The sequence below is a fragment of the Chelon labrosus genome (assembly GCF_963514085.1).
Source record: "Chelon labrosus genome assembly, chromosome: 3".
NCBI lineage: Eukaryota > Metazoa > Chordata > Actinopteri > Mugiliformes > Mugilidae > Chelon > Chelon labrosus.
Genome location: NC_140339.1, coordinates 14620171 through 14634326, shown reverse-complemented (window position 1 = coordinate 14634326; position 14156 = coordinate 14620171). Strand labels below are relative to the sequence as shown.

General features: G+C 41.0%; 1 protein-coding gene across 5 annotated transcripts in view; it reads left to right on the top strand.

Moving 5' to 3' along the window:
- akap13 (A-kinase anchoring protein 13) overlaps window positions 1-14156 on the top strand; it is a 100061-nt gene that overhangs the window by 74448 nt on the left and 11457 nt on the right. For all 5 annotated transcript variants that reach the window (XM_084541950.1, XM_084541952.1, XM_084541951.1 and 2 more), the window contains 13 exons: window positions 1605-1672; window positions 1772-1838; window positions 2413-2563; window positions 2836-2948; window positions 3172-3318; window positions 3992-4248; window positions 4713-4838; window positions 5233-5350; window positions 9149-9397; window positions 9502-9578; window positions 11087-11268; window positions 12287-12369; window positions 12474-12662. In XM_084541950.1, coding sequence (XP_084398076.1) covers window positions 1605-1672; window positions 1772-1838; window positions 2413-2563; window positions 2836-2948; window positions 3172-3318; window positions 3992-4248; window positions 4713-4838; window positions 5233-5350; window positions 9149-9397; window positions 9502-9578; window positions 11087-11268; window positions 12287-12369; window positions 12474-12662 — 1827 coding nt within the window. The remainder of the gene's footprint in view (window positions 1-1604; window positions 1673-1771; window positions 1839-2412; window positions 2564-2835; window positions 2949-3171; window positions 3319-3991; window positions 4249-4712; window positions 4839-5232; window positions 5351-9148; window positions 9398-9501; window positions 9579-11086; window positions 11269-12286; window positions 12370-12473; window positions 12663-14156) is intronic.

Genomic DNA, 14156 nt, shown 5'->3' with positions numbered 1-14156 from the left:
ATAAAAGTAGGATCTTTGCAGAAAGAATTCTTTTGTTTGTCTGTTGATTAGAATAGAAAACGCTGGCCTATTATCTCCTTTACTGATGTAAACAAAGCTTCAACAGTATCATAAAACATAAACTATTCAAGTCCTTTGTGTAGTGAGCTAGTTGCCATGTCAGAAAAAGATCTGCCACTACACATTGTATCCTCCTTACATTTCATAATGGCAGTTTGCTGTATAGCTGCTGAATTCATATACATATACCCTCCTGAACCAGCTCCATGATCTGCATTAGAGAAACTCTCTAAAGGGCCACTTTGAAGCCAACCCTGGCGGCCCTTCAGGACAGACTACAAAACAGTTTTTGCATTGTTTTCTTCAGTGGAACAGCAGCCATAAAGAGGATGTAGTTTATTGCACAAGCCTTTGGCGCAACCCCAAAAAAAGCCTAAAAAGGAGAAGCCAGCTCTGCGATGGATCACAGCGAGCCTCTCAATAGTCGCAATCTGCCTCCGATACTCCAGACCGGCTGAAACAGCTCTTGTTTTGTTCACTCGGCCTGGTTCCGATTGCTAGAGCCTCAGACATTTCTGAGGGTGTTTTCGGGAGGTTTGTGCTCACAGATGTCTGGCTGGTGTCCATTCGGCAGACAAATACAGTGATCCTTTTGTCTCACATTAGCTGGAATTAGTTGGACGTCCACAAAAGGCAGTAGAACACATAATAAAGAGGAGAACAGGAGAGAACCACTGCTGGAATTAAGATGCCTTTACTATGCAGGTTATAATCAGTTATAAGCACATAGTTTTGATTTTTCTACAGTGACACAAGTGGCTATTTTTTATGTAATTGGTAGCTGTGCCATTCATAACCTGCCTTTTTTTTCTTACTGACTTACAAAGCATTATTCTCTCACCCTGACTAAGAGTGCGTTGATGTAATCTCAAGAGCGGAAATGTCGCATACACGTTAGGATGAATGACTCGGTCTGCCAGTGGGTGCTTTGGATTAACTTGTGCAACACTTCTGTTAAAGATACTTCTGTCAGTTGGACACATGCCCGTATGAAAATGAATGGAAACTTTCTGGAGCCTTGTTTTCGAGTTAGATTTTGCCGCAGCCAGAGATGGTTCTTCCTCTTGATTTTACTTCCTGATTAACCACTCCTTTACTTTTTCTTTACATTTAAGCGTAAAAACACTTGACAGTTTGAAATGGGAGCACGTAAAAGAAGGAGAATATGAGTACCAGGCTGACTGAATGGGATCAGATTGCAGAGCAGATTTTATTTTAGTCGTCTTGAATGACGACGTTTGTTCCTAAACGGTGATTTGGGAATGTTTACATAATTGAAATTTTCCCATGCAATACAGTGTTTATGTGTATGTGTCATTCCACAGCCCCGCCCCTCCCCACACCCCTCCCTCCTTCGTCCTCAAGCAGTATTACTCCTCGATTGCATCACATGCTCTGCTCCAGTCTGGCTTTCATTAGCGGGCTGGTGGAGTTTCCTGGCTGGCTATGAAAACCAGTCAGAATTTCTAGCCCCCACCTTTCCACACACCCTCACTGGCCCCACCATCACCACCGGGCTCATTCTCTGCTGCTTTTCTTTCCAGACTGCAATGCTTCCGTCCACAAGGGCTGCAGGGACAGCCTGTCTGTTTGTGCCAAGGTGAAGATGAAGGTAAAACTTCCCTCACACTTACTCCACCACTGAGTCTGTAGTATTCTGTTGTCCTGCAGCCAGTATTGATTTTCTTTTATTCTCCATTTCTCTGTTTAGTTGCCCAAGCAGCAGTGTGCAGTGCCAGATTCAAGCTCTATTCCCGCAGTCACGATGAGGAACAAATGTGAGTCTCAAACCAAGATATAATAAAACCTTCATGGCCAGTAATTATTTGCAGATTTGTTGCCTGAATCTCATGCAAGACGGAAATTTTCTGCTTGTACACTGAAAAAGGTGCTTCTTTTGAGTTGTTTTTTTTTTAGATAAAGGGATCAAAGCATTCCTCATTAGAAAATGAATCAGTGCACACGGGGTGATCAAATTATATCTTGTGTTATGATGCAATATATCCACTTGGAAGTACAACAGTGTCTTCAGTTTTAGTATTTTTTATGTTCTTTTAGTTAAAATATACATCCGAGAAAAGTATATCCAAGGGCCGAACAAGTCCCCTAACCTAAGCTTAAAGCTTTTCAGAACACAATAATGTCAACAGTTTTATCAAGTAGCAAACAAATCTACTTTTGTCTTCTTCTTTTTTTGTAAAGAAAACGCATTGCAGAAAATGAGTAGCACATTCAAAAAACTGAAGCGTTCCAAGGGGTTCTCTTAGGGATCTTTTGAGGATCCACTGTGGTTGTTGGGAAGTTTGCAGGTCACTGCTTCCCTTACTGTAATATACATTTCCTGTGATCCAGCTGGTGGCACCAGGGAACGACCTTGGTCGGCCATCTTGCCCCCTGAAGACCATTCTTTAATGGTGATCCCAGTACCTCGAAGACACACCAGCATCATGGGTTTCCATGGAAACAACCTCTCCAAGAGCCTCTCAATAAGCAACATTGCCGGGTGAGCTTTTTGTGTGTGGGCGCGTGCGTGCGTGATATGAGGTGTTTCAGGCGTTCACATTTCCATTTAAATGAAGCTAAATGTTGCCATTTAACCTTTGTATTGAAGCCATTTTAATTGTTTCGTGTGTTAATTTGCTTTTTTTTTTGATGTATTAACTCTTTATTTGACCACTTCATCCACAAAACAAGCAGATTGTGTTTAAGCAGATTAGCTGTTATCTGTGGCAATGATGATATTGTTGTAACCTTTATTATCATCTCTCCTTTCAGTCCGGTGTTTGATGAAATCCCTATTAAAGGCCTGCGGTATCTCTCCCAGTCCACCGACTCCCTCAACAGAACCAACCAGGTCACAGAATCCATGGAGTCGCTCACAGATGAAGGTCAATACACACAAACACACGTAGCCACGCATACACACACCTCTCTACACATAGAAAGTCAACCTTTTAAACCTTCATTTTAATCTTTTTGAAAATAAATGTTTAGTCGATGTACTGTATATAATAAAACAGAAGCCCTGTGTGATCTAAACTCCGCCTTTTACCTGCTAGTTATACTCTGTCCGGATCAATGCGGTGAACGCAAGCTGTGTTGTTGGTTTAGGAACGGAGATGATGGACGGGCAGCTGATGGGGGAGTTTGAGGCAGATGCCAAAGAGCTGGAAGCTGACTCGTGGAGTTTAGGAGTGCACCAGCAGTACCTGCAGCACCTGGACAGAGAGCTGGTGAAGAGACAAGATGTCATTTACGGTACATTTAATCACCACACAAGATGCTTACTGCAGTAACACTTATTAAACGTTATATGCTCTTGAACTGAAGATAACTTAGCTGTATATATGGAAGATGTATTGTAGTCATCTACGAAGTTTAACCTAAGCTTGGTTTCGCCTGCCTTTTTTTGTTAACCTAAGCATCTGGTCAGAAAGGATTGTTTAAGGTAATTTAATACAGAGAAAATAATAAATTGAGTCAACGCCTTGAATTGTGATGTCAGCTGTGTTATGCTCCTGAGATCGCATGTAAACAGTTGTTTCAGAACTGTTTTTAATTTCTGTCAGCGGGCCTTTCTGACTTTTTCTGGAGTTTGTTTCAGTTGCAACTACAAGTTTCAAGGGTCTGTTGAGGCTAAAGATTCACCTAATTTGAATATGCACTGATACACATCCTGTTTGCTGTTAAAGTCCCTGAGCAGCATCTTGCTCTTGATTTTAATTAGCTTGTGGCAAGTTTAGTAGACGTAATTCTTAAAAAATTCATTCCTGTTTATGTAAGGTGTGCAGTGACTTGCTAAATCATGTTGTGAATTCTATGACTCACTTTGCAGACCTCAGAAGATCAATGTTTATGTCCTTGGCTCTGGGTACAGAAACTGCTGCTGATGTCATCGTTTTGAACAAGTATCACTCTTTGTTCCTTGCAGAGTTGATGCAAACAGAGATGCATCACATCCGCACGTTGCGCATCATGTCAGAGGTGTACAGCAAAGGCCTACAGAAGGAGGTGCAACTGGAGGTGCAGACGTTGGAGAAGCTGTTCCCTGCTCTAGATGACCTCCTGGAGTTCCACACGCAGCACCTCCTGCGGCTCCTGGAGAGGAAGAAGGAGAGCCAGATGGAAGGGAGGCTCTCTGAGGCCAGCTTCATCATCAGCAGGATAGGAGACCTCCTGGTCAGCCAGGTCAGAGGGAGAACGGGCTTGTGTGGTCCTTTTATGTTTTGTGTTTTTTATTACAGGTGATTTCACATAGGTCAGTTGTGTAGTAAGGCTAAAGGTGAGGTGTGTATTTTATATGAAAATTACATTTGTCTGGAAAATACTAACATGATATGTGAGTTCACAAGACAGACTTTCCATTTAATAGATTTCTTCCAAGTTTCATGAATGTTAGCTTTCCTTAACTCTGGGTAATACAGTATAATGTCAAGTTTGAATCCTTTTTAGCCACATCTTTTTAGATGCTGTATGTACATACCCCTCTAATATCTTTCAGTCAAATATTGCATTCAGTCCACATTTCTCTAAGGAGTTAAAGATGTGAAACTCTGATGTTACAACCCTATTACAGTTTTAGCGTTTTTGTATTTTGCTATGCCTTACCTCTGCTTGTTCTGTGCATTCATATTCGTCAAATCCGCCTCTAGTTCTCAGGTTCCAACGGGGAAAGTATGAAGAGGGTTTACGGAAAGTTCTGCAGCCGCCACAACGAAGCTGTCAACCTCTACAAGGACCTCCTGACCAAAGACAAACGCTTCAAAGCCTTTATCAAAGTAACTATCATCCTCGTCTTGCATATTTATCCAGAATCTGTCAAGGCGCTGTGGTACTGTTTGGAGATGCCCCTGTTCGTGCTCTTTTTAATCCCGCTGAAAATATATTTTTCTTGTGGATGTCTGGCTCTCCAGACGTGATTGTTTTTCTTGAGTTTTTTTCTGTTTCATACAAAGAGCTTTTTTCTTGTTCATTGCTTTTTTGCGCTTTTCATTCATCTGCATCTGAACTTCACAGCAATCAGTTTATGTACTGGAGACATTTGATTGAAGACAATCACCGTTGAGATTATTGTCAAGTATTTCTGTGTTATTATTCTTACTGGATATGTGAAACCATGCCACCTGTTGTGTGGGTATGTTTCACTAAAGCACCTCTTGTTTGTCCTTCCAGAAAAAGATGAGTAGCAGCATTGTGCGGAGGCTTAGTATCCCAGAATGCATCCTGCTTGTAACCCAGAGGATAACAAAGTACCCTGTGCTAATTCAGAGAATGCTTCAGCACACTAAAGGTGAGTTTCATGTTCTCACTAGTCATCCGTAATTTTTACTGTGTATGCACTGAACTGTTAGTTCTGGGGAAATGGAAGGAGGAAGTTAGTTTCAATCGGGAAGATCTCATATTCATAAGAACTGTTGAACAGGGAAACACTTTTTATTATTTTAGCCGCTTACCGAAACATTTTCTAGTCGTAGTTATTCTGTGTAAAGAACGTGGGCTTAAAGTGCAAGGGATGGAACACAATACCATATGAAACATTTAGGAATGCAACCGTTTGTGCACAGTGCCCTCTTAATAAGAATAAGTGGACAGGAAGAAATGCTTTCTGCCTTTTCTGAGCTTGTCTTTAGTTGTTGTTCCTTCCCAGGTCTTTCTACTTGTAGCTTCAGCGAGTGAAAAGCATCTCAGTACGGTTGAGATCAGGTGACCGACTTGGCTGTTGCAAAATATCCCTCTTCTTTACTTAGAAAAACTCGCTTTCACTGTTCACATTGTAGTGTGATGTGCTGTCGACTCATCTGTGCAAACAGTCTGTCTCTACACACTTCAGAGTTCATCCAGCTTCTTCTGTCACATTATCAATAAACACTAGTAACACAGTGTCCATGACTTCTGGTGGGGGGGTATTGTATGCTTCAGATTCTTTCCAGTCGTCTGCCCTCTTTCCCGTTGATCTGAGTTTCATCTGCACCACAGCTGCTCTGGCTTTCTTTCTTATTTTTTTGTCCAAGTCTAATCTCTCAGTTCTGGGACGTAGTTTGCATCTAGTCGGGAACCCTCACCTCCTCCTATGAAGTCTTCTTTTTATAGTAGACATGGATACTGATGGATTCTGAGATCATCCTCCACTCTCTTCTATGAACGCTCAAACCTTTTTATGTGCATAGCTTGCTAGTGTTCTCTCTTCTCAGAATCTCAGGATTTTCTCTTTACCAGTAGTACCGTTGTCCTCTCCCAGTGTTTGTGCTATACTCTCTGATAGATTTATTTTTTTAAGCAGCCTAAGAATGGCCTGTTTCACTAAATCGAGAACTTCTTTGTGCGCATATTTTGGGTTTACCTCAACTGTTTCCAAATCAGTTTTGTTCCTTTTAAAAAGGGTCTGCGTTTTACGCCCATATTCTCACATATGGACTTAACTCCATACTGTATTGCGGCCTACGCTCTATGCAGGGCAATTTATAATATCATATTTTAAAGGCACTAAAGAAAAACATTACATTAAATCCTAAGTACGAATCTTTTCTTTGGTGGGTGCTTTAATTATACTTGCATCTAAAGGATTTTCCTACAAGCAAGTGACAGAAAGCAAGACAGAATAAGGGCAATCACCACAGTAGTATCAAGAAAATTGTGGAGGGATATAGTTATAGAAAGAAGACGATTTGAAGTAAAAAACGCATCCAAACATTGTAGTGAGACAGCTCCCTTTTAAGAAAGCAAAGTTTTAGAAGTTGTCGAGATGAATATGTTTTCGATGCGTTGGCAAATCAATAAAAAGTGTAAAGGCCGACTTAGCCTGGAGCATTAAGGCTTAGTCCTGAGGCTTGAATCTTCTGCAGTTAATTGTTTATTTCCTACAGTATTGCAACGTCTTCAAGAATAAATTAATACATCTTATCATATCACATCATGTTAATATTTGCCACATTATCTTGATCCTGAGAGGATAACAGTATCTATGTAAATGTTTTTTCCGGTATGTATTCAGCTCTTCCTGTACACTCAAAAGCAGCACCGACAGCAATGTGTCACTTGTTTCAGAAAACATCATGAAAAGACAGATTTCTCACAAATGGTTTCATACACTGTGAGAAAAATTAGCCATGTGTTTGAAGGATGTTTTTAAGATAATAGCTCAATCATACTTTGAGGAGCTGGAATATTTCACACCATATTTATATCTGATTTGAAGCAGCTCTTGTCAGCTGGCCTCCCACTGCGTACGTGCTCTCTAATCCTTCCCCAAAGCCTGTTTATAGTTCTATGTGGGATGGGGGAACTCTGACTTAATCCCCAAGGTGCTTTAAGAAGACTCTCTCCTGCCAACTCTGATATACACTGAGAGGAAATAACGCAGCACACTCACAGTTAGAGATGATATTTAGGTGCTTGGGAGCACTGAAGTACAACAGCCACAGGAGGAAACTATTTCACTTAGGGGAAACTATTACATATTGAGTCTAAAACTCATATGAGTGCGTAATATAAAATACAAGAAGAGTGCGTCAGAGACATATTGACACTTGTGCCTTCACAGTAGTCCTTGCAGTCGTTCAGTGGGGACTCCATGGTTTGCATTGCATGCCAAATCCTGACCTTCTACATCCTTGTTATTATGCTTAATCAATGACAGCCCCTGTCACTTCTAAAAGTACACAGTAGACACAAACTAATTTAAAGGAACAGTTCGAATATACACTTATTCGTTTTCTTGCCAAGATTTAGATGAGAAGGTTGATATGGTTCTGACGTATTTATAGAGTGTATAAGGTCAACGGGTTAGCTTAGCGTAGCAGAAAGACTGGAAGCAAACAGAAACAATAAGCCATGCAGAGATTTTCTCATAGTTAACGCACAGAGTGGTATCAAGGCAAAAAGAGAGCACAAATAAGTAAATAAGCACATTTACCAAAATGTAAATTCATGTGATAAAGGTTCAGTTTCTAGTTTGTTTGTTCTAGCAGTTTGGCTTACATACACCAGATGATAACAATAAAGTACACAATATAAAACACTAAAATGCACATTTTAAAAAACAGCCAGTTCAAAATGAAGCCATAGGAAACCATGTCACAACCAGAGCTTGTAACGGGTCAGACCACATTTTGTTTGAAATTGCCAGCAGCTTCCAATGAAAGAACCTTCACCACCAGTGAGGCTAAATCCTGACCCTTGATTGAGGTAAATCAATATGTGCTTTCTTCATGGGTCTAACTGCTGGAGCTCTCTAAAGATTATAAAAAATGATCTGAACAACAGGGTCATTTATGAACTTTAAATTGCTGCTGTTAAAGAAGAATATGTAACATTTTCCTTTTTTCAGGCCGCTTAAGGAAAACGGCCGCCACGCTCAGTAACAACAGCTCGTGCATGTTTAGGTGTTAATCTATACTGACATAATCATCTCTTTTCGCGAAGAAGATGTGTTTATTTTCTCTACTGCAATTAACCTAAAGAGCAAGAACTATTTGTTGAGACATTGTGTCCAATGTTGCATACAGATAACCCAAAAGTTGCATGCAAGATAAACGCTGTATGATTCTGCGATTAAGTAATCTTGCTAAAGGAAACATCACAAAGAACCCTTTGTTCAATTCTGGAGAAGGAGAAAAGTGTCAGTGTAAACAGATGTTTATGCCATAAACAAAAGTGCAAGGACCGTTTTGGCACAGCTTTGTCTCAGTTGTATTGAATGATATTTTCCTAATTTTCTTAAAAGAATGATGAGAGATAAGAAAAAAATGTCAGAATGAAAAAGACAAATCTGTTCCCAACTCCATTACTAAAAACCACGAAAAAAAGCTTTCAGCACTGTAGTGGAAATACCAAAATGGGTACCAAAATGTCTCTTCATCTTCTGCTGTGAATACACACCTTCTCAGCTGTGCCACTCTGCCCATCAGGTTCAAGTGTGTTAGACTGGAGCTGCTAAATTACTCAATATAATGGACCTGCATTTGTGCCTCTGCTGGTTTAAAATGCTTCTCCATTGGTGCTCAGGTATGGGGTAAAGTGGATAGAACCGAGCTTTGTGTTTAACGTCACACTGTTATCTTTCTGCTCTCTCCCCACATGTGCAATGCAGAGAGCGAGGATGACTACGATGACCTGACGGATGCTGTCCGGCTCGTGAAGGACCTGATTGCGGCGGTCGATAGCAAGGTGAATGAGCACGAGAAAAGACGTCGCCTGAAGGACTTTCACAGTCGCATGGACAGCAAGTCCATCATGATGAGAAAGAGTGGTCAGATTTTCGCCAGGGAGGATCTGTTGAGGAGGAGGCTGATCCACGACGGAGCGCTGCAGCTCAAGAATGTCCAGGGAAGACTAAAGGGTGAGGAGACGTTTACTAATGATTTTGTAATTTAGTAAAATGTGAATTCAGCTTTTCAACTTTTTACTTACCCAACCACAACTGCTTTTTCTTCTGTCTTCCAGACGTCCATGCTCTTCTCCTATCAGATGTCATCGTCTTCCTCCAAGAGAAAGACCAGAAATATGTTTTTGCCATGCTGGTAGGTTCTTGCTGTCATTTCTCTCACTCGCACTACATTTTTTTCTCTCTCTCATGTTCCTTGCCTCTAGCAATACAGCTCTTATAAGCACTGCCAGGGATGATGTTGTCATATTTTCCCATCCCACTGTTGTTGCTGTTAGCCTTAGCTGCCCTGCTTAGCTTTCCTATTGTGCAACAATGCCTGCCTCTAGCTAGCACGCTAGCTGCACCTCATAAAGCTGATCTGGCCCTGGGCTCCTAACCCAGCTGTAAGAAATCATATACATTTGAGTCGTTTTTTCCATGTTTACAGCACCCACAGTTTCACAGCACGGCACACTCTCTCTCTCTGTCACACACTCGCATTAAGAGCAATGAAAACAGAGGCAGGCCTGTGGCATAATAATCACATCCATCAGTAAAAAAGCCTTGGCATGTTTGAGTTGGGGCTGTTGACTCTGTAAAGGGGAATAACATGTGGTTCTAAATGGATGGCGGCCATGTAAACAGTGTGGGGAGAAAAGCCTTCAGCTCTGTGAATCGCCAACGGTACATGTGGCTTGTTGGTACGAGATCATAGATCACCATCACCTGGACAGGAGGTAGAACATATTCTAGTAAAACTAAAATGACAGTGAACGATAGGAAAGAGGCGAGGGAAAACAGTTTGTTTTTTATGGATAGGTTTGGATTTCTCCAAGTTTCTTTTTATATAACTTTAACATCTAGTGTTGTAAGAACGTTTGGTAATAATGCTTCTTCTCCGTACTGGATTTGGTTTCAACTGTGACATTATTCATTTAATTCAATCTTTCTGTCTTGTCACAGAGTCTCTCCTTGCTTATCTATAGCGGAGAGATGACACGGCAGTAAAAATATTAACAAAACGCTGGCTTTCAGATTTTGTTCCCGTTGTTTACAGTGTAGTAGCATCAGGAAGACAAACATTAAAACAATCACAACCCATTCTTTCAGCCTCAGTGGTTGCAGGAAAAATGTTGGGATGTGGTTACAACTTTGGAGATTTACTGGATCGAGCAGAAGTGAAACAGCGGTTTGTGGGGTTGGTGTAGTTAAATGTGCTTTACAGCGCTGGCAGCTTCAAGGATGCAAGGTTAGCTGAGACTCTGTAAAGGAGCTGACTGCCGTGACAATAATGAAATTAAACAGAATCCTAATTTGTCTTCGTCTTTCCTCTTTATTCCACATTTCGCCCTTTAAATCATCCTCTCCTCCTCAACTCCTCATGCATTTTCTAATCCTTCCCTTTCAAACTGACCTTTATTCTATGCTTCCCTTTGTCTTCACTCCACTTGTTTCCGTCTTCCCTTTTCTCCTCACTTAATTATCCCTCTGTTGTCCCCTCCTCCTTTCTTCTTCCTGCCTTCCCATTCTCGGCATTTGTCTTCCCTCCTCCTCTTTTTCCTCCCTCTCGACCCACCTACTGTCATCTTTTTTTTTTTCATTCTCCTCCCATCTTTTTTTTTTCTTCTCCTTCTTCTTTCCCCCACCCCCCTCTCCCTGTAGGATCAGCGCTCCACGGTCATCTCCCTCCAGAAGCTGATTGTCAGGGAGGTCGCTAACGAAGAGCGCGGCCTCTTCCTCATCACGGCGGGCATAGAGAAGCCAGAGATGATGGAGGTTCTGGCCAGCTCGAAGGACGAACGCAACACCTGGATGCAGCTCATCCAGGACGCCATGCAGTCCATGTGAGTAGGAATCCTTTATATGTCAATTTAAGTGTGAGCTTTAAGACATTTGGAGGTTAAATATGCTAATGTTTAAATACCTAAAGGCTTTTATCTAAGCATTTAATCCCAAATTTAGACTGTGGCCTAATCTTCTCCCATTTACATTCACCCATGATCTCTACTCCAGAACAAACTTTGCCTTCATAGCGCAGGTCTGGCCTCTTAGAGTTGGTCTATGGTGTATCTTTGGTTGTAAACCAGGAGTTAGACGCAGCCCAGTTCAGTTAGATAGTAATATATGGTATGTTGTGACAGGGCACTGTGCTGTCAGGAGGATTAGCACTTCTCTACCTGGGGATGGGATGTACTCAGGGGCAGTCTAATGCTGGATTGGCTTCAAGGGCAGCTCACTATAAGCAGAGGATTATTAGAATGCAGCCAGCGGGAAGGAGAGATTTAGTTCTCTCACTCGCTCCCTCTCTGTCTGACTTTTGTGCAAATACAAAACTGAGATCATGCTATTGCCAGGAATGGAGATTAAAAAAACAAACAACGGGATGCTTGGACCGTCTTTTCTCTAAAAAACACAAGTTACATATTTGGCTCTCTCGGTGTTGTGTGTTTGTGTGTTGCCCTGTGGTGTTAACATTGCACATACTGATTGGTTGTGCATGGGAGTGATTTGTTTGTCTGAAAATGTTAACAGTTGTGAAAATGTATCAGATGTTCCCAGATGTGCCCAAGCAGACTGACAATACAAACACTCCAATTTTGAATTAACAAACAAAAAAATCATAGGTCAACGGCTAAAAAAAAATCTAAATAAAATCATCTATTTTTTATTATTTTAGTCTCTGTTGATTGGTTAATTGACTAAGCCTCTATTTTTTTTAATCACTACTTGTTCATTAAGATATAAGTAAGCGATGCAGACTTTGGAACTTTGTAAATGATGATTACTTGTAGACGTTTGATCTGGTCTAATTCGCTAGATATATAACAATCATGTTTTATGTTTTTTTCCTTGATTGGACAGGGACAAGGACGAGGATGAAGGGATTCCCAGTGAGACGGAAGATGACAAGAGACAACTAGAGATTAAAGCCAAAGAGATGAGAGGTGAGAGAAACACGCTGGATGTGTTTGTTGTCAAAGGAAGCAGCGATGTGTTTGCTCCAGAAACCACAACAGTGTTTTCCTGACTGTCCGTCTCTGCTGGTCAGATATGTTAAAACAGAAGGATAAGGAGATCATGTCACTGCTGGAGGAGAAAGTGCGACTGTTCAGGGGGATGTGGGAGGGCTTGAGCCCCAGTGAAGAGGCCTCCCGTCAGGTTGAGCCATTCTTCAGGTCGGCCTGCAGCCAGGAGCCACCCAGGGGTGCTTCCATCATGAAAGATGCCCTCGAGGAAGGTAAGACAGAAAAGGTTTGCAATATATGTTGTGACGATGCATCATTCATTAAGAAGTCGAAGCAACAAAACAGAGTGGGTTTATCTCAGTTTTCCGTTCTCATATTTTTTGCAAGTTTTGACAGTTCCCATAAATGTCACACATGACGCACCACTACCCACATATTGTATAAAGTTCCTGCTCTGTTTGTAGACACATTGTTGGTTGATGGCATGAAATAACACGCCACTATTTTAGTCTGGTACAAACCCGAGCCACAGCCCTGTGCCCGGTAATCTCCCTGCAAAGAGGAAGTACATCTTAAGCCCTGTTAGCCTTTATACTCTTTACAATTTCTCCAATTGGCATTGTCCCTGTACAAGTATTACAAATGAACTATGCAGTGAATCCACAGATGTTCACAGAGCTCAGTGGACTGTTTTGATAGAAAGAAATACAAGTCTCCAGTAACAGTAACTCTGCAGGAGATCAGGCTGCAGTTATTTTAATTCATCTGTAGTTATAGTATGCATAGCAACTTTGATATCATCTTTGTCATTTACAAACCACAACCATCAGTGGAGCTGTAGACATACCAAATTTTGCACAATAGGTTTTTTTAGATCACAGTCGCTTGTTGCAGTTTATATTAATAAGGACTCTGTTCCCTATTAAGTGTCCTTGTAAACTACTGTACGCCAGTGAGCCAACATGCTTAATAGCAGCACTCTGCTACTGGAACATCCACACAGTACAGCTAATTGATATCTTGTTCAAAGCGTCACATTTGCATACAGCTTGACTGGTTTGAACCATTTTCATCCACAGTTCAAGATGCAGTTTGAATACATTTCTGCTATTTTTTTTTTTTATTTTTTTTTTTTTCTGCATGTGAATAACTTCCACTCTGACAACCATCTTTCACTACCCTTTGACCCAATACAGAAATCGATTTTTATTTTAAGAAAATCAGCGTATTCATTAAAATTCATCACGAGAGAATACCATATTTGGGGTAATTAGCTTGTGTTTGGATCTGAATTGAGCTCGAGAGAGAGCAGAACTATAAGCAAGAGAGTGTTTGTGTTTTGGGATGATTTTTTGAAAAAAAAAAAAAAATAGAAATGTGTATAGAAAACATTAAAGGAGTCAGAATGTGTTTTTATTCCAGCTCTGTTTTGGTGCTTTGGCAGCACTGTTCATCAAATGTGCATGAGACGAAAGCAGCGTGAGCTGAGGAGTGAAGTCAGATAGATACTGTATTTGTGACAAAGAGAATGAAATGTGGGGAAAGACAGTGAGGCACAGCATATTCTCACCCCATTAGGATGACGTTCAATTTCAGCAGTCTGGAAAGTTTTAGGAAGACTGGAAAAACAATCCTGCTGCATAATTATCTACTGTATATAACGAGTATCTCTAGGCTGTGTGTGACAAAACGTATTCTGAAGGCAAACCTAATTTCACTTGTTTCCATGACTGTTTGACTTGTTGACATTATTTCCATATTTTCCT